Source organism: Leuresthes tenuis, unplaced genomic scaffold, assembly GCF_036924035.1.
Source record: "Leuresthes tenuis unplaced genomic scaffold, fLeuTen1.0.hap1 SCAF_2, whole genome shotgun sequence".
NCBI classification, from domain to species: Eukaryota; Metazoa; Chordata; class Actinopteri; order Atheriniformes; family Atherinopsidae; genus Leuresthes; species Leuresthes tenuis.
The window spans coordinates 19032544-19052689 of record NW_027325356.1 but is presented as its reverse complement, the minus strand read 5'-3'; the positions used below and the strand labels follow the sequence as shown (position 1 = coordinate 19052689).

At 39.7% G+C, this 20146-nt stretch overlaps 2 protein-coding genes across 2 annotated transcripts; both read left to right on the top strand.

The window, feature by feature from the left end:
• Positions 1-738: 738 nt before the first annotated feature.
• On the top strand, positions 739-12994 carry rab27a (RAB27A, member RAS oncogene family). Its single transcript, XM_072380493.1, has 6 exons — positions 739-967; positions 7794-7962; positions 9761-9846; positions 9944-10047; positions 10327-10450; positions 11202-12994. The coding sequence occupies exons 2-6, from the start codon at positions 7810-7812 to the stop codon at positions 11395-11397; spliced, it is 663 nt and encodes a 220-aa protein (XP_072236594.1). The 5' UTR covers positions 739-967; positions 7794-7809; the 3' UTR covers positions 11398-12994.
• A 259-nt stretch (positions 12995-13253) lies between these two features.
• Positions 13254-20071, top strand: vrk3 (VRK serine/threonine kinase 3). The gene is made up of 16 exons (XM_072380501.1): positions 13254-13307; positions 14961-15142; positions 15246-15377; positions 15612-15734; positions 15875-16003; positions 16861-17007; positions 17465-17508; positions 17681-17747; positions 17836-17920; positions 18001-18103; positions 18202-18294; positions 18387-18519; positions 18844-18961; positions 19115-19173; positions 19249-19384; positions 19597-20071. Coding segments are annotated over exons 2-16 (1551 nt in total). The 5' UTR covers positions 13254-13307; position 14961; the 3' UTR covers positions 19598-20071.
• The last annotated feature ends 75 nt before the right edge of the window (positions 20072-20146 follow it).

Sequence of the window (20146 nt, the reverse complement as noted above, 5' to 3'; positions counted from 1 at the left end):
TAGAAGAAGTTTTCTACAAATATCTCTTTGGCAATCACCTTGTTGTTGTAAAATTAATACTTTATCTCCATCAAACTGTGTTTTCTTTAATTTATAGATGGAACAAAAGGCGTGGGAGCATACAGTTTTGTATAGTTCCAAAAGGTCCAATTTGAAACAGGTTCTTTACGAAGTTCTATGTAGACACAACACAGGTACATCAATTAATTTAGGTGTCCCTATTTGTATTAAAACGATTAATAGGAGATTGTAAGTAGAATGATATGTAAAGAAGATACATTATTTCTTAAAAATGTTCAGGTACAAGGACTTGAGAGATAATGACTACAAAAAAAAACCCGACTAACTGTTATTGAAGATCTCTTTAAAAGAGAAAAAACCTGGCTGCTTGGAAACAAAATAAGAGGAAATGAGGACAGGCTCAAACTTCTGAGACAGAACTGCATTTACAACTTTTTAATATTTAAAACAAATACAAAAACCTAAGTTTCTCTCAGCGTGTTGATGGTGACTTGAAAAATGTTTCTAAGATTTGCGGATAAAAAACATCTTTGTGCTGAAAATGACAGATGGATATTTCTTTAGGTAATTAAGATCATATTTTAGTAAAGAATCTTTAAGAAAAGCGAAATAAAGCTTAATCAGTGGAACCAGCTCTGAAACAAGTTTAAAGCAGCATTGGTTGCCATGTAACGTCCGGAGTACTTTAAACAGCCTTTTCTCTCAGTTAACTGTCGCGAGCTCCGTGGGGAGGAGCTGTTTCCCACCAGCACGAGACGAAAGCCACACGGAAAGTTAAGGTGGTTCTCAGAGTAAGTGAGGCTGCTCTCATGATAACTGATGGACCAGAGGCGACGGTGAAAGTAGAAGAGTTGATTTATTCACCTTTCGTTAAGTCTTCAACGGCCACTTTAGCTACTTTTTAAAAGAGGACGACGCAGCGCTCAGCAACAACGCCCCGCGGCTGGTGAGTACTTTGTTTTCAGGAAATGTCAGTCGAAAAAAAACAACAACAAAAAAAAACAAAACACACAGCCTGTAGCATCTGTCAGGAGTTAGCAAGACGCTGAAAACTTAACTTTACTCCGCTCGAGTACTTGGGTATTTAGGAGTGCCTGTGTGCTGATTGTCAAATTCACCCTCACCTAATGGCAGGCTGCTGGCGTTGGGAAGCATTTTTCCACCTGCCTTATCCTCTTCTCAGAGCTGATAGCTTTCACAACACTTGCTTAATAACTGACACACCATTTGTGCAAGCGAGTAAAACACGGGGTTCTCCTCGCAGAAGTTAGCAATTTAATCACACTGCGCTTGTATGCTTGCATGTTGGCAGAAATATGTCTGACAAAGGGGAGCTGGGAGGTTGGCCTCCAGCTCGGTAGTCTCGGCAGGATATGTATTAAGTAAGAAAAAAATAAATAACATGGCCACCAGTTACATCCCGCATGTGGACCAGCTGAGGATCATTAGATTGTCTATATGTGTAGGTTAATTAATCTAGGTGTTGGACATAGACATGGCTTATCATGGAAATGGGTTAAGGGCGCCTGTTCAAGCCTCTTGCTGATAAACCCTCTCATGGTATTTCAAGGACTAGATTTAGCCGCCACAAGTTTTAGAAGTGCACTTCCACAACAAATCCATCCATTAGATTTCATTCTCAACTCTTTTGCTGCTGCTGCTGCTCTTTGTGTCTCAGCCAGTTAAGTTTTTGGTATGTCCATATCCGCATTTTTCCAAGGAGCTGCCTGCTTCTGCGTTGGACGGCTGCCCAGGGTGGGTCCTACACTTTATCCCTGACAAATGATTAAAGCGGCTGTTTGTTTGCTGTGCTGTATGGGTGGTAGCCTGGCAGACGGAGCCTTAAGGTCCACTACCATCGCAGGAGAAAATGCCCAAGGATCCAAAGTACATCTCAGAGTTTTATACATGTACTGACTTGCAGCAGAAAACATTTGAGGTGTCTTTCAACAGCGTCTTTGTAAAAATATTTAGGAAACACAGCAAATAACAGCTCAGTAACATATGACATATGATAGAAAGTCTGAAATCCTACATCTGTCATGAAGTGATGTGAAAGACACCTTGAACTAAAGCAGGAAGAAAAAAACACCCTCTTATTGACATTTTCTGTCAATTGATGGAAAATAGTTGACAGGCTAATCCACAGTGAAAATAATCCTCAATTCCTGTGCCCTAATCAGCTGACAGAAATGCAGATTTATTTGCTGGGTCACAGTAGAAATACTGGCGCTGTACAGATTAAGTTTTTCAGTCACTTTTGTCAGTCCCTGTGGAAAGAAAGAAGTGCTTTGGGCACAACTTGTGTGTATTAGTCAGGAATTAGTTGTGGTGGCTTGATTGATTGTTATCTTGACTAATTTTTTAAAATGCACCGCAAAATGTCCTGAAATAGTAAAAGCTTTAAAACACGAGTTTAACTTTGGGCACAATGTGGAGTCTTTTGACCAAATCATTTCTAGTTTCCTCCCTGCAGTTTGTTTCCTTTAGTCATACATGCTTAAGTATCAGATAATGTGGATAATTGATTTAAAATATCGCAAACTTTAATTACCATTGGATGAGTTGGGAGATCTGGACCTCTCTGAACATCTGGAATAAAAGTTTTCTCAGGTGACGCTCAAGACATTCTGTGAGGAGAATAAAATCAAACGACTCCATTCCTTGTTTCTAGTTTCACACACACATGTGAAATTAAAAAGAAGACTAAAAATACTTCATGAGCAGCCTTGTGAGTGAACCAGACATGCCCTCGCACCTCAGCACAACACGGGCAAGGGTCGTCCTTATTACAGCTGCCACTTCTGTCTTTGATTGAACTGTTTTGTTACTGACCAAAGAAGAAATAAACTCAAACAGGTGTCCCGGTTAGTTCTGCACAGCTGTTTAAAAGCTGATGCTGAGGGTCTTTTTCGACTGAGGGGGCAGTATGATGGGGCGTCTCGGTCTTGTAGTGGAACAGGGACTCGTTTGTTGTCTGTTCAAAAGGTTTTGGGAAACATGAGACTGATGTTATTTCTTCTACTATTGGTTTAACTCGCACGCTTTCTAAAGAATGAAATGTTATTAAGTAAAGTTGATATATTAGGGCAGAATTGTCAGACGTCTGCACCTCAGGCCGTAACTCTTCGCATCGCAAGAATTCAGCTTTTAAAGCTTTGATATGTCTCTTTCCAGCTTTTAGTGTTCCCTTTTCTCCCATTTGGGGAAAACGCCCCACCCCCCCACGGAGGAGGATAGGTTGGGACTTGATTGTGCCAGGAAGGCTTGTGTAAGGCAGTAATGAGGACAGCACTTGTTCTCTCTGATTGCCAACTGCACTGCTCAGTGTTTTCTTGCCCAACACAACGGAAGATCTGCTATCAGAGCTTGCTTCCTTTTCACAGCTATGCTAGTACAGTGTGATGAAGAAATTGTTCTGCAATCATAGATTTCAACAGTTTTCTTTTTCCATTTAACAGCGCTGTTCACTTACTGCTTATTGCAGTGAGATTAAAACTCAGTTTAGTACTCAGAATGATACTCGGTGAGCACCAAATGTCTGATCAGGTTGATATAATCTGCAGAAATGTGCTGCTGACACAGTTTTCACTCCACCAGTGTGGTTTTTGCTTGACTGTGTCACTTCTGCTACTCGTTTTCACATAGTCAAAAATCATCTACTGACTCAAGCTTTGGTGTCAGGTTTAAAAAAAAAAAAAAAAAGCCACTAAGTGGCAGAACGCTTGATAAAGTCGTCTGTCAGGCAGAGTTGTTCAGCCTGCTTCACTGTGCTGCTGTCAGAGTAAAATCTGAGTCGTTATTGCAGGAGAAGAACTTCTTTTACAGCTAAAGCTGTGTGACGTGTGAATGCCTTTGTTTATCTAATGCGTCATAAGATGGGGCAAAAATTGATCTGAGTTTAATAAGTTGTTTTTAACTGGCGTGCTGAAAGTGTGTTCTTGTAACATAAGATGACTTTAACCTCATTCTTTCAATGTTAATGTCCATGGGAGCGAGCAATGGACCGACATAGAAACATAATTCAAAGCTGTTAATCAGCTTATGTGCAAATGTTTGAGTTCATTTTCTGTGATTACCAGGTAATACAATCTGAAAAGAAGAGAAAAAACTATGTATTTTTTTTTTTAAATCACTGAATCAAATGTTTTTCAACAGTCCAGTGAGTTGAATTTCTTTTTTTTTTTTTTTAAGAAAAAAAAAAAGCATTTGAAAAAAACCTGTATTTCTCAGGAAAGTAATCCTCGCAGACATGTTGCAAAGCGGTTTAGTAAAGCCTGAAAGTGGTGCGTCATATGAGAAAGGAGCAGGGAAAACTTTTACAGTGTTTCAGTAACGATGGCATGTGACAGTGTAAGCTATTTGAACCCGAATAAAAACCACCCAACAAGTGCAATTAATTTTTATTTGTTTATTAGCTGGTGACAACAAATTCAGCCGGAGCTGCTTCTAAAAGTCATGTTGAAAAGCCTTTTAAAGTTATAAATAAAACATTATTTCAGACCTTTACCTGCCTGAGTCCAAGCACGTCCTTGAGCAGGAATGTAAACGTCATGTGGTTTGCAGGTTTCAGCTCTCCATTTATGGCCTTATCAATGCTCTAACAACCGTTTCCATCACAGTGCATTTATCACGGATCTTGATTTTGCACGAGACCCTAATCTGCTCATGGTTCCAGATGAAAAGGTTCAGTGGGGGACACAGTGAAAGAATGCATGGCCTGTCTGAATATTTGTCAATTCTGTGATCATATGACACATCCGTGCCTTCTTATAAGTGTTCTGACCTCAGTCAGTGAACCATTACAAATGAGATTGTTTCATCTATATAATAGATGACATATAGTGTGCCTCTTATTAACAAAGGTTTGTGCAGGGAACTTTCACTCATTACTCCTCATTAAGACTAAATCTTTACTCTAAAAGGTTTAGAATAATAGTCTACTGATCAGTGGGGTTGTAATAACATTTACAGGACGTAAACCGAACTCTGGTTAAGGCTGTGTGTTTGGCGAGAAATTGATTGGAAATGCTTGTGTCAGTAGGATGAAACGCCACTTTCCTTACACATATCAGTCTGTTGTGTCATCAGCTGTACAAATTCATTACTGGAAATTTTATACATAACATCTGATGTAAGATATTTCCTCTTTTATTTATTTATTTATATATATATATATATATATATGTATATATATATATAAGAAGACACCCTCGTAATGATGCTGTTGCTCATTCATACTTGCCAAATAGCGGTGCTATAGCATTGTATAAGTGCATGCTTTCAGATAGCATGATTTCATCATGATCTAATCGCAGAACCAAGAGACATGTGTCATGCCTGGGGTGGTTTGTTTGTTCTGCCTGTCTGGCTTTAACTTAAAGACACCCACACGCTGTCCTAGAAAGTCCGAAGATCTGTACTACGAGGCAGGTTCAACATATGAGACGAGACCATGTGCTGTGTGTTTGGGAGAGAAATGTTGTCCCATTCTTGTCTTATAGGATTCTAGCTGCTCAACGGTCCGGGGTCTTCCTTGTTGTATTTCATGTTTCATGATGCATCAAATGTTCTCAGCTGGTGAAAGGTCTGGACTGCAGGCAGGTCAGTCCAGCACCTGGACTGACCTTGTGTTGCGGAAATATTCAAGACCTTACCTGAAAAATATGTTGTCTGGATGGGAGCAGATGTTTCCCAAAGCCTGTATATACGTTTCAGTGCTGATGGTGCTTTTCCAGATGTGCAAGTTACCACTTCCATGGGCACTAATGCACCCCCACGCCACCGGAGATGTGGGCTTTTGAGCAGAGAGTCCGCAGGACAGTTTTTATGGTGTCATATACGGCATTTGATGGAGTATTTAAAGTCTTAACACTTCTACTTTGAGGAGCATTGTTCTGAAACATTGTTCCACAATTTATAGACTCATTTTTCTTTGAGATCGCTGAGCCCATCTTTACTTTTAGGGACTTTGCCTCTGGAAAGTGCTGTTCTTATACCAAGTCCTGTTACTGACTTGTTGCCAGTTAATCTAAATAATAGCAAAATGTCCTCGCAGCTGTTTGTTTTTAGTACCACTCACATTTCCAGCTCATTTTGGCCCCCATTCATTAGCTTTTTGAGGCTGCACATTATGAGCGAGTGGTGGGTTAGAACAGTTGGTTAATAACAGGAATATCTTTAATTTTCCTCTGGACGCGACCCTAATTTACAGATTGAATTATGTTCTGAAAGAAATAAAACTTGCATAGTAATGGAGCACATCAAATAGTTATGAAAATGTTTTGAAGAGTTCTGATTGGAAAGAAATAATCACTTTATTATTATTGCACTTATTTTTCAGGGGAATGCCTTTAAATACTCCAGTATAAATAACCATCATTCCTAAACTTCGATGTTGCAGTGCATATAATACCAAACAGGAAGCCCATCTGCTATTGTGGTTATTTCTCCCTTTCTCAGAATTTAGACTATTTTAGGTTTAGCATCGCATCTAACATGTAGACTTCATATACAGAGTGGGATCAGCCACTGGTTTGCAAACTGCCTTTTTGAAGCCTGAAGTTGGACTATTAGCCGTCACTGTCTTGTCTTTTTGACCATATTTGCACAAGAGAGCGGAAATTGATCCTTGAATTCTTCATGTACAATATTCTAGTTAATTTTTACTCATGGAATTATTTTCAAAAAGACCACCTGCAGCATAATTGGATGGTCTAAGTGTAGCTAATGGCATTGTTATTCTTATGTTTGTTATTTACTTCTCTGGTTCCTGTTATTAGAATAATATACTGACATATCTCCAGTCCCCAGCAACCACCTACACATATTTAACCTGTTGTTGATCGCTCATTTCACAAACTGAGTATCTACAAACTGAGTAAATAAAGCTTAAAAAAAATCTCTGGATTTAAGCACTTTGTGACCCGCCTTTCATTTGAATGCTCAGAGCATTGTGGAGGCAGCAAAAATTAAGTACTTGATAAGATTCAGATTTCTTTAGACTAGAAGTTTAGAGTTTAGTCCAGATCCAGTCTTTCTACTTTAAAAAGGTTATAAGAAATAAAACCTCATTTGTTTTGTCTGGCCCAAAAAATCTGCAAACACCTGCAAAAATCTGTCTTTTGAGTTCAGTATGAAAGTGTTTTAATTGTGCTTAATGAGCTGGAAGAATGTGTTGCTACTGAAACCGACTGCTGCCATTAATCAGCTCTGGCTCCAGTAGGCTTTGATGGAAGTGCCACACCTGGGTGCGTGCGCTCATTTTCAATTAGGGTGCTGCACTGTGGGCTTCAGGAGTGTGCATGGCTCACTCTTTCCTGACAGAAATACAGGAAAATTTACTCAATGTAACTTTTTATAAGAAGGTTCTTAAACTGACTGCAACAGCTTGTGGACCAAAAGAGATGAGACTTAAAACATTTTACCTTAAATTGTACTAACTCTGAAGTCCTGCTGCACGGGACTGACATCCACGCTCCGGTCAATGTAAGAAACTTGCCCAAACATCTCAGGCAGTTGTGCATATCAGAAACTGGTCCTACACTGCTGGCAGGATACATCCCTTCATCTTGTCCTAGCCTTTTTTAAATATATCTATATTTAAAAGACACATTTAGACACTTTGCTCTTGGTGTAAAAACTGTATATACGGTATACTGTATCTCACAGCGTCACTGCCTTGGCAGCGACAAATACCACTTTGACATTTATTTCTTTGCCAAATACTGTAATTTGTTGGTTGGCTGAGTTTTTTTGTTTGTGTGTTTCAGAAATTACGGACTCACTATGTCTGATGGGGACTATGATTACCTCATCAAATTCCTAGCCTTGGGTGACTCTGGCGTGGGAAAAACAAGCTTCCTATACCAGTACACGGATGGAAAGTTTAACTCCAAGTTCATCACTACAGTTGGAATAGACTTCAGAGAAAAAAGAGTGGTGAGTATGTACACATTTCTCAAGCCGGTTTTGAAATAGTGGGGAGCTCCTTCATTACTCAGGGATTTTGTGCTCCAAACTTGGGATGTAGCTGTCTTATTAGGGGCTTAAGTGCTTTTCCACAGCATTAAGTTATACTCTTTTCAGTCTTTTAACAAAAGACTACTGATGGATGTTGCAGCAGAATTCTGAGATTCTGAGGCTCATGTTTGTTGAACATCAGGCAGCTCCCTCCTTAAAATTAAACACTTCATGCCATTGGCAAACAGCTGAGTGGCGTTCATATTTACTCTGTTCTTGTGTTATTGCTGCTGAGCTCCAGCTCTAAGAATGTAGCCCAGTGTCTTAATAACCATTTTATTATACTGAATGAATATCCAGCTTTGTCTTTTAACTGCCGGAAAATACAGAGTTAAAAGATCAGGGGAGGAACATTTAGACTGCGTTGATTTAAAAAAATAAATAAAAAATTGTTGGTGATGAATAAATGATGCACAGAACAGCTTTTGTAATCATGTGGGTCATCGTTGAAGACTAATCATCACGCAAAATCCAAAAACTGTATAAACTCAACTGAAACTGAGTTTTCCAAGTCCATGAAATGTTTGATGTGTTAATGAAATGTGTTCTGAGATGAGTGCTCCAGTAAAACTGAACCCAGGCATGCAGCTGTACGCTGTAAGAACAAGCACCCAGAATACTAACCTTCAGTAATAAAGTTTTTACACCTGAATTAGCGTGTCGAAACAGGTATGTTAAAAACAGTAGCAGCATGTTTATCCCTTATTCTCTGGCACTGTATTATATTCAGAACAGGGTCCAGAAACTAGCACCACACCCACCAGACGAGCCTGCAACTGTGACACCATGAAGGGACGGCGTTACGCTGTATCCTCACACACATGCACGTGCATGAATTGTGTAACAACTCAAATGTAGCTATTTTAGCCTTTCAAATAGAAGCTTTCAAACTTTTTGCTCTGCTGCGTTTGCATTTTAGGTTTAAAAATCAGGTCGTGCTTCAAACTGGTCATTCAGGGCTTACAGACATCAGCAAAGTGACTCTAACGCAGCGGCTCCCAACCTCTGATCACAGGGTGTGCACGAGGATTTCATTCCACAGAGATTGTTCGATTTGGATGTGCACGTGTCAGAATGAGATGCATCAAACAGAGTTCAGCTGTGTGGACAAGTGCTCGTGACTTTTAGAAAATTGAAAGAAAAGAAGACGAATTAAAAGGATTTAAGTTTCAGTGGCTTGTTTCACCGCACTAGGTGACATCGTGCACACGAAAGGCTACAGAGGACGTGTACAGTTTATCAGTGACTTGAACAGGAGCTTCCTTTCATTGTCCATCTTACTAAACTGATTTGCATATGATTGATTTCTTTTATATTTTTTAAATTTTTCATTATTTCATAAAACAAAACCTGGAAATGGATTTATCCTTCTATTCATATGACTGAGACTTTGTAATCATGGGGGGTTTTCTTTGGAAAGGCCCCAAAACAAGTTATTAGATGCAGTGGATGTCCATTACTTTTTTATGTCAGTTTATGTAAATCTTTTAAAGATTAATTTATTTATTTAGATATGATTTAGTTTTTCTGTAAAGCTTAGTTTCTCACATCCTGAGTCCTGAGCTGAATAGAGAAGTCTTGTTGCTGTAAAACGTCTGGTCAGTACAATCAATACTAGAACTGGTAGAGTTGAATCACATTTCTTGGTTTGCTTGCACAGATTTGTGGTGGATTCAGGCGAGTTAGATATTTGACCCGGTTTGTCTGTTTCCCTCAGATTTACAAATCAACGGGTCCAGACGGGACTTCAGGCCGAAAGCAGAAGATCCACATGCAGCTGTGGGACACTGCAGGACAGGAGAGGTCAGACGGCTGACTTGTACCAGCGTTTTATGAACTTCTTCATAGCTCTTTACCTTCATACCATTTTTTTTTTTAATTTCTTCCTGAATGATTTCAGGTTCCGAAGTTTGACAACAGCCTTCTTTCGAGATGCGATGGGTTTCCTCCTCCTGTTTGATCTCACGAATGAGCAAAGTTTCCTCAACATCAGAAACTGGATGAGTATGTCTCCCGATGTGATCATTGATATGTTTGTTCTTAGTCTCATGAAAGACTGGAGACATAATCAGCAAACAGAAGTTAAGATCTGACACTTGATAAGAACTTTAATCTGTCTGAGGGTTGTTAGAGCTAAAGGATGGTTGTTGTAATAAGTTCATATGACGTTCTGACCTGAGCTGCTGCTCAGGTTACTGTAATTGACGTCCATCTTTTCTAACAAGTTAAGATGTTACACCTTTAAATGGGACAAAATGCATAACGGGCCGATGTGTCCCTCAGGTCAGTTACAGATTCACGCATACTGTGAAAATCCGGATGTCGTCCTGTGTGGCAACAAATGTGACCTGGCGGATCAGAGAGCGATCAGTGAAGACGAGGCCCGGGAACTGGCAGAGAAGTATGGGTACGTCCGTCTCCGTCTGAGTCATCTGTGCATAAACTTCTCCCTCAAACATTTGTTAAGAAGGCCGTGGCAGCAGTGTTTGCCTTCATATGCTCAGGAAACTGTGAGACTACAGCGGTCCTCCTCAGACAAGCAAATATTTGTTCACATGTGTAAGATATCCTGCTTCTGGCCACATTAGACACACCTTTACTGAGAGCACAGGTACTGTGCAGCAGTTTATCAAAGGTTATAAATGCCTTCACAGGACGAATAGCTTTCAGTGTTTGACACGAGTCCTACGATAGCTATCATAGGTATGTTTAGCAACATTATTCATTTATTTCTTTTTGAAATGTTACTTATGGCTTTTCTGATTTCTGCCTAACAATTCTGTTGTTGCTGAAACATATAAAAACACCAACATGAGTTCAAATGTCCCCTTTATCATGCTAAACGTGGACAACGTTAATTTTACCAACATGCACCATCCTGGAGTGATACAAGCTCACCAGCTGTATTTATCCACAGCTAAAAATAGACCCCAATACCTTTCCTGTTTGCTTTTGTTTGTTAAACATTATCAAAAGTTACAGTTTCCAGATTTTTATGACACAATTGAGCTCCTTTTTCGAAATACAAACCTGCCCCTTTCTGGGGTAATGAAACGGGAACTTTCATGGAGATTGAAATGTATTAAAAACTGAAGGTTTGTGTGACATCATAAAAATCTCTGGTTCAGTTTCTATGACCTTGACTTGTCTCCTTGCAGAATCCCATACTTTGAGACAAGTGCTGCAAATGGACAGAACGTCAACGAGGTCGTGGACGTTCTGCTGGATCTGATCATGAGGAGGATGGAGCGGTGTGTTGACAAGTCCTGGATCCCAGACGGGACCGTCCGAGCCAACGGACCCGCCGACCTGGACCTCTCTGAGGGCTCTGATAGAGGCAAATGTGCATGTTAGAATGATTTCATGTCACATGTCTGTATTTCACAAAACATTTCAGGAAAGAGTGAGACATCCAAGTACAAGAGAAAGTTTGTTTATCCCACTTTGTATGTTAACGAAATTAACTTTATCATCAAAATATATGCGTTTGGCCCCCTTAAATCAGTGTATTACAGATCTACCGTCAGTATAGAGGTAAATGTCTTTTAAATTGGGGCATTTTATTTGTACTTACATGAGACTTTGGGGTATTTAATTCACACCGGCTCTAAGTCTGTGATATTTATTACTTATGAAGCCTCCAGTTTTAATAAGTAGTTTATTAGACTGATCGGATTTTCTGTTATAAATGCAGTCCTCAGCAGAATAGTGACCTGGCATGTCACGTGTAATATAAATGTATTCTTAACTTGTAAAGAGAAAATTGGGCAATATGTCTTCTTTGTAGGAACCTTTTGTTCACCACTTAAGTGCCATCGTTACTGTAGACGCTGAATGTCTCTTAAAAGCCAGTGAAATGTAGCCCACATTGACCATTCAGCTGGATGAACAGTCAACGCTGGCGAGTTTTCTTCTGTGCACCTTTTCGCCTGTAAAAAGTGGATTATTGAGTGCAGTTTGGTCTATACTTTACGTACAGTTTTGGCCAATAGTTGTCTTAGTTGTTCAAAATGCTTTTAAGTAGATAACGTATAGATGCGTGATTGAAAAGTTAAAAACAGCAGAGGAACTCAGGAACCCAGATAATTCAGGTGCTGCCAACTATTAGACTGATGCTGAAATACAGAAAGGAGGAAAAAAATGAAAGCTTTTTTTGGCTGAGTGCATAACTCCGATCTTTATGGATTTAGTATTTTTCTTTCATTCGGTGCTTCATGTAGAAAATGAATACATATTTTTATAAAGGATCCCCATCATGATAATTAGTTTAACAAATGCCCAATAATTAAGCTTGTGGACTTCAAACTTAAAAACATCAGATTAGATTCACACATTAAATATCAGTTAGAGCAGGAACTCTCACTGAGCCTTAAAATCATGAATTTAAAAATGTATTTTAAGACAACATTCAAGGTAAAGTGGCACAGAAACATTATTGTTATTGTTTATTGATCAAGTGATTCAGTTTTTTTTCTTTGGTAGCATCTTTACTGTAGTGCCAGAAAGCCGCTACATCGGGTTTATTCTTGAAAACTGGTGAGTCTTGCTGTTGTATTGGAAAGTTTTATAAATATGACAATAAAAAGGGGTTTTCACATTAATGTGCCAAAACGTTGCATTTAAAGACATTCAGTTTAGTTTATAAATCTTCTAATATTTTACAAAATTCACGAAACACTGGAATAAAACGTTTAATTGTCTCACACACAAAACTACATTTGTTTTACACTGTATTACATCATTTATTTTGTTAAAGACTAGTTGTGACATTTTTAAGACTCATTGATATATTTTTCTTATCATAATTTCATCATGCAAATTTAGATAATTTGAAAATGTTACAAAAAAGTGTATGTAATGATGTTAATAAGATTAAAGTATATCATTCTGTCAGTTGTGCCATACTTTAAATGTGTAAATTATTTCCAAAATAAACATTTGTATTTATGTATGACCTTGAAGCAGGATCCTGTTTTGAAAACGTTGGAAAAAATGGATGAGAATCATTATTTAATATATTTGGTATATATGTTGCCACTGCTAGGAAATATATAGACAACATCTACACAAAATTTTCTCTCAAGGCAAAAAAGGTAGTTTTTTTTCTGTTAAGAGAAACGGCTGTGCGGCTGTGCTGCAGTTCCACTAATGACCTTCCGGGGGCAGCACTTCCGCATCTGTGGCTGCAGGAATTAAACTGGGGAAGAAGAAGAAGCAGCAGCAACATTGAACCCAAACAGACAGGGCGTTGGAGTTGTTTTAAGGTATCGTTTCTGCTTTTACATGTTGTCATGTGAGAAGTTTTAGGTCAAACCTAAGTTTTATTGTAAGTCACTGCTTAAACTGGGCCACGGGCCGACGTGTCCACCTAAAACGCACTCGCCGTGTTTTTATTTTAATGGATAAATGATGTGTGGTCACAGCGTAGATTGTATCGTTGGCAAAGAAAGTGACGAGCAGCGACTGGCTCTAAGTTATTCGCTTTATAGCTAACCAACTACTATTGGTAGTTGGCTAACACCGGCACAACTAAGTTTGTGTTTACCATGCTAGAATACAAGCAGTGCTAGAATTGTTTCTAGTGTTTTGTGTATTTTCTGATCGAAACGTGTGTGAAGGGAATGCTTTGCAGATAAACGTTGTCAGTTTGGAGTTGGATCCTGAAACCGAAACCTAGTCACATCAGTCACATGAACACAAATTGAACAAGTTGTCTGAACTTTTCTTTGTAGATATTGATATTATGTTCTGTTAATCCAAATAGACAATAAATACGTGATGATCCATAATTTCATTTTAATGATTTTCTTATTGATTGTTGAACAGCTATTCATTGAATTAACGAATGTAGTCAAATAAACGCATAAATGAGCATTTTGGAAGTTTTCTTTCCATTAGTACCAAAAAGGAGTTATAAGAGTTTAAAAGTCAATATTTGGAATCAGCAGCTTTATTCTCCAACACAGCCTGAACCCTCTTAGACAAGCTTTCCTGTCATTGCTTTTAAGTGGTCTTCAGGAATAGTTCTCCAGGGTTGTTGAAGATCATCCCAAAGCTCTTCTTTGGATGTTGGCTGCCTTTTGTTCTGTTCTCTATCAAGATGATCCCACACTTCTTCGATAATGTTGAGGTCCGGGCTCTGGGGAGAATTTGTCCATCCATAAGACCTGTTCCCACTGATTTTCAATCCACTTTTTGTGTCATTTAGCACCCCTCAGCCTTTAGCTTCATCATTTCTGATGAGGCTTCGGCCAACTGTAGATTAATCAACTGGAGGTCCAGATGTATCTATGAGGTCCTACATGTTCGAGATAGTTGTTTTTCACCCTGTTTCCTCTGTTTTTTTAAGGACAAACTTCACACTATGCTGAGAAATGTCAAGTTTTCAGCCAACAGCTTTTTGGGAATCACCTTGTTATCTTTGGTATTTTTTTATGCAGCTAAAGAAATGGGATCAGATTATTTGTCTTTGTCACTGGATACTTTATGCTGGAATGATACATAGGTTAGTGTCAAACAAAAAGAAACCATTCCTCTGAAAACAATCTGCTTGAAAGAAAAGATTAAGAAATGAGGGCGTGCACAAGACTTTGCGCAATACTATATGATAAAATGTTTTTACTGTGGTGACTCACTTCACCATAAGCAGAACATGTATCTCCAGTTGATAATTAGCTTTTAACATGGGGACAAACACATGAAGCGTGTAAAGTTTAGTTCAGTTTAGTTCAGTCCTAATAACGGTTCATAACAGAGCACAGTCTGTATGACAAACAGTTTTGACTTTTAAGCTTTTGGTATAAAGAGCTTCTTTTGTATGTGTTCGTCTGTGAGCTCTCATTCACAGGATCATCTGCACTGAGACTCTCGGGGTGGTGAGGAGGGGTTTCTGATCATTTCTGTGTTCACTCCTGCAGAATGCCTTTCCATTTTTGCCCCCAGTGTGGGACAAAGTTGCAGCCGGATTTCAGATTTTGTCCATCATGCGGGGAAAAACTTCCCTGCTCTGCCGATGAATCTGGACCCGACGAAGCAGCAACGTCTGTAGTTCAAACAAGCCCAGCTTTTAGCTCGAGTTTTGATTCCACGGACAACAAGGGTGAATATCTTTGCAGCGTTGTCATTGATGATTTTTTTAGAATATTGTCTCACTTCTAAACCTTTTTAGTCTGCAACCCATTAATGTGTCACTTTAACCCCAGTTTCACCCCGTCCTGCACTGCGAAAGGCCAGAAAGTCCCTGCACCCGGACAAAGCAGTTAAATTCAACATCAACGATGCCTCTCCACATGAGGTGGCTTCCACCTCTCCTGTCAGAGATGAGAAGACTAAAGGTGATCAAAAGGGCGTGGAGGCAATTTAAAGTTCCTGATCAGAGAAACATGTGGTTGCATGAAGTGCCTGTGTGTTGTTGGCACAGGTTAGATGGTTAAAGCCAAACTTCCGGACATTTTTCTAAAGTATTGCATGTGATTGATAAGAATAAGTAACACGTGAGAACACAAAGAATCTGGTAAAACTACAGCTTTAAATCCTGAAAGTTAAAAGGCTTTAATTTGCATCAGCAGGTCAGAGTCGAGGGTGTTGGGTGTCACCGTCAAGGCTGCACGCGGTCGCTGTCAAAGCCGGAGCAGAGGTGGAGCCGGCGCCAGAGTCCTCGTCGCCTCCTGTCGTAAAATCCTCTCGACCTGGTGAGCTGAAACCCAGTCTGCTTCATCGATCCGCTCAGGCACACACAGCGCAGTATTACAGCGGGTCTCATCTCTATCTTTGCTGTCATATATATATATTTTTTGTTTGTTTGTTTAATCGCTGATGGGTCCATGTGTAGTCAGGGGAAAAGCAAAACTCTGCAGCCCCACGAAGAAGAAAGAAGAAGAGGGACAGAGCCCGTCTGATAAAACAGAGGGATCGACAGTCGACGGCGTTTCCTCACCAGTCATCAGGTCTCCTTTAAAAGGTGAGCTACACCTGTCTCACAGGATGTTACACACATCCACATGTGGATTAAATACATCCGTTTGGTTCATTCGAGTCTACTTAAACTAATGGTGCAGTCTTATGTTGTCACACATCATGTCGGTGACAGATGTGCTGACCATCATGACAGGTTAGGTTAGGTAACTTTATTCATACCCGAAGGTAGAGTTGGTCAGCACATCTGTTCACATAAATATCATCTTTCATCTAAATTTTCATCTTCTTCGTATATATGTTATTTTAATTGTATCTCTTTATTTTTCTCTTGGTCTTTTTCATATCGGAGTTTAGTTTTCTGCTGTTTCCCATTGTTAAGCTGAGATGTTGTAATGAATGCTGCGACTTGAGAGGCCACAGTAGTCGAAGGACTGAAGAAGTTGACAAAATGTTGCTGTTTTGAGGCCAAATGCTGATATCTGTGCTTAATTGTTGATTGTGAAATATTAAAGGAGAAATGGGAAAAGCAATGGAAGGAAGAGCAATCAAAAAGTGATTATATTATATGTAACATTTAGTATTATATCAAACTAAATGATAAGAAGAGTATTTTATGTGCCATAATACTTTCTTTTTTATCTTTGTATTTCCAAATTTGTTTAGTCTTTTATCTGTATCTCTTCATATTTTCTGAATTTATACTTGTTTTTAACTGATTACTCTTTATTCTTTTTCGTTGATGGATTTATTATTTTAGGAAGTAAATCCTGTTTCTCGCCATTAATGATAATTGCTAAACTGCAAAAGACGGCGTTGACGTGGAAACTGCTGTGCATCGACGTTAGATGTTATTTTATTCTTCTTACATGTTAGTTTGGTCTGTTTGTATGAATTGAGCAGCAACTGGTCGAAGCAAAGCCAAGAAGTCAAAGCATTCGACTGCAGTGGAGCCGCTGCAGGAAGGTGAGGAGGTGACGGACAAGACGGGCAAGAAGTGGGAACTGACGAAGCTGCTCAGTCAGAGCACGGCAGAGGTCCTCTATGAAGGTAAGAGCTGTGAAGAAATGGTGAAAGTAAAATCATTTTATAGTTAAAAAGTCTCTCATTCTGGGATTATTAATGGTGTCAAAGATCCTGACAGTAACACAGATATTACCAAACCACAGATTTTACATTTAGACGCTGATGTCTGGATTCATTTCATATTTCTGGAGAAAGCATAAGAATTATTTTTGCTTTTATCGTACAGTTGATATTTCTTGATGCCTACGAGTAGCTTCTTGGAGCTTAAGTTGACTCCTGAATTTACAGCAGAGCTCTAAAACGAACCTCTGAAACCAATGTTTTAGAGGTTCGTTTGGTCAGACTTTAGTTTTGATCGCAGTATTTGGGCTGAATGTGTCCTGGTTCCATGAAACTTTAGTCCTCAAAGTCATGGCTAATGTGGCAGCATATAGGAGCACCTTTTTCAAATCTAAATTGAATAATATTTTATTCATTTCAGTTTTGCGACCCAGTGGTAAGGAAGCAGATCACATCCTCAAACTGGTCGGTACCAACACACGAGTCCTCCATTCATAAGTTACACTGTTGTTTAGCTGCCTTTAATATAGAAATGACACCTTTTTTTATATATATATATATTCAGTTACTTTTTTGTTTCACTTGTTCTCAATTATCCTGCTTACAATCACTTAATTTGATGTCTCCTACATTTTAGGGAGCTAAAGATGGACGAATCTTCAATGAGCAGAACTTTCTGCAGAGAGCAGCTAAGTCTGCATCTGGTGAGGATTTAGTATGTTGTCTTTAAAGTGGATATGATGGGTCAGGATTGTGATGTCACATGATGATCCTCATTTATTGTCTCTCCAGTGGAAAAGTGGATCAAACAAAACAAGATGGACTTCCTGGGGATTCCTTCCTGCGTTGGTTTTGGTCTTCATGCAGATTCATACAGGTGGGAATTAAATCTGTGCGTAATTACACGTTCTGTGACATTTAAAATGAGCTCTGATCTTATTTCATTTTCAAACGTAGGTTTCTCATTTTCCCCGACATGGGCCGCTCTCTCCACTCTGTCATCGAGGAAGAAACCGACCTTCTGTCTGAAAAAGTTGTTCTTCAGCTCGCCTGTAGAATTGTGAGTCGTCCTTTCACTCCTCAGACAACTGTTGGGCCCATCAGTGAAACGCTATGTTACCACGTGTGTAAACCACAGCTTTTCTGTGTCCCTTGCAGCTGGATGTGCTGGAGTTTATCCACTCCAATGAGTACGTTCATGCTGATATTAATGCGGAGAACATCTACATCAAACCAGGACAGAAAGCACAGGTGAGAAACTGAACTCTTCGGCCACCCTGAGGTGAAAAACAAGGAAAAAACACACCTAGTGTCTTATAACTGAAGTGTGTGGTTGTTGTTAGGTGTATCTCGTAGGATATGGCCATGCCTTCAGGTACTGTCCAGGAGGGCAGCACGTGGAGTACCGTGAGGCCAGCAGGACACCACACGAGGGCGCTGTGGAGTTCATCAGCCTCGACGCACACAAGGGAGCAGGTGTGTTTCCTCTCTTAAACCCTCCCATCAGTGTCACCAAACAAGGCATCACTTTATATAAGTTACTGTAAACCAAGCAAACCCGCACTCCACCGTACACACTCTCATAATGAGATGTGATTTTTCAGTTTTAAAAAAAAATGTTTTCCTTGTTTCTTATTTCTAAGCATCTTATATTGATGTTTTCCTGTGTCAAAAGTTCATAAAAGACTCCCACTTGCATCATGAAAACTACCCGAACAAGCTGACATGTGCAGCCGAGGTCTGTTGTGCTGTTTCCATGTGTGAGGGTAAAATATGGACGTGCTCATCGCTGTGTTTCAGCTCCGTCTCGCCGCAGTGATTTGCAGTCTCTTGGTTACTGCATGTTGCACTGGCTCACGGAGACTCTGCCGTGGAGCGATCTCACTCAACCCGACCAGGTGGCCGCCGAGAAACAGACGTAAGTCGGAGATCTTCAGCGCCGTCAAGACACGCCTTTGAAGCTCAAAATTGTGCCAAATTTCTGGTACTCTGGTGGCTGCGTAGCTTCAACCTTTACTGTGGCACAAAACAAAGAAAATGCTAAATACTAACAGCAAAGTTCTCATTGCAGATACATGGAGGATGTTAAAGCCTTGTTGAGCCACTGCTTTGGGAAAAAAAGAGTTTCAAGTGGGTATAAACGTGCCTTCTGTGACCTAAGTGTGACGGCCGGCTGTTTGGTAATCCGTGTGTGTCTTGGCACAGGTGCGTTTCAAACCTACCTGACAGCAGTGATGGCTCTGCAGTACTCAGAGCAGCCCGACTACTCAGCGCTGAAGGCTGGACTCAGTACTGCTTTACAGCAGCTGGGGGGGTCGGTGGAGCTGCCGCTTTGTTTATGGTGAGAACACACCCCTCCTCGCCTCACGCCCGGTTAGAAACATGCTCTAGTTTGACACCGCTGGATTAATAAGCTGGTGTTTTTTTATCGTTTTGGCTGATGAGAGTAAATCTGAATTTGAGATAATGACACCCTGATTACGTACATGATACATAAACTGAGTTAAACCCTTCATGTGTGATGATATTATCTTTTTTTGTTGTTTTTCACAGAAATTGAGCCATAAGACGACAACTGGATTTCTTTTTACCCGTTTTTAGTTTGCTGTGTTTTTATCTTTGATGTTTTATTGCACTGAGAGCTGTGTGTTGCAGTTTAATGCGTGCTAATGACGCATCGGGTTGAAAGGTTGTGGTGGGGGGTGGGTCATCATTTCAAGCATTCGTTGGATCTGTGCTGTCTCTTAGGTAAGTTATATTATGGATTTTAGCATTACAAGAGCTATATAAATGAATGTTCTGTTCCTGCACAGATGGTGGATGGATTGGACACTTACTTGGTTTAAATGTGTCACATTACTGTTGAGCTGTAAGTTTTAAGTAGCCTTACAAGTCCGTTGCAAGTTCACATTTTTCTTTCCCGAGACTGTACGGAGAAAGCAGGATGTCATTTTTTTATTTAAAACTTTAACACTGTTTAAAACTTCATTAAAATGAGCCGACACAAAGATGTGCATTAAAGCAAATAAAACATCTATTTTTCACACACGGCAGTGCCTTATTTTCTTTGACTATTACCGTTTTACTCGACAGAAAAGCTGGT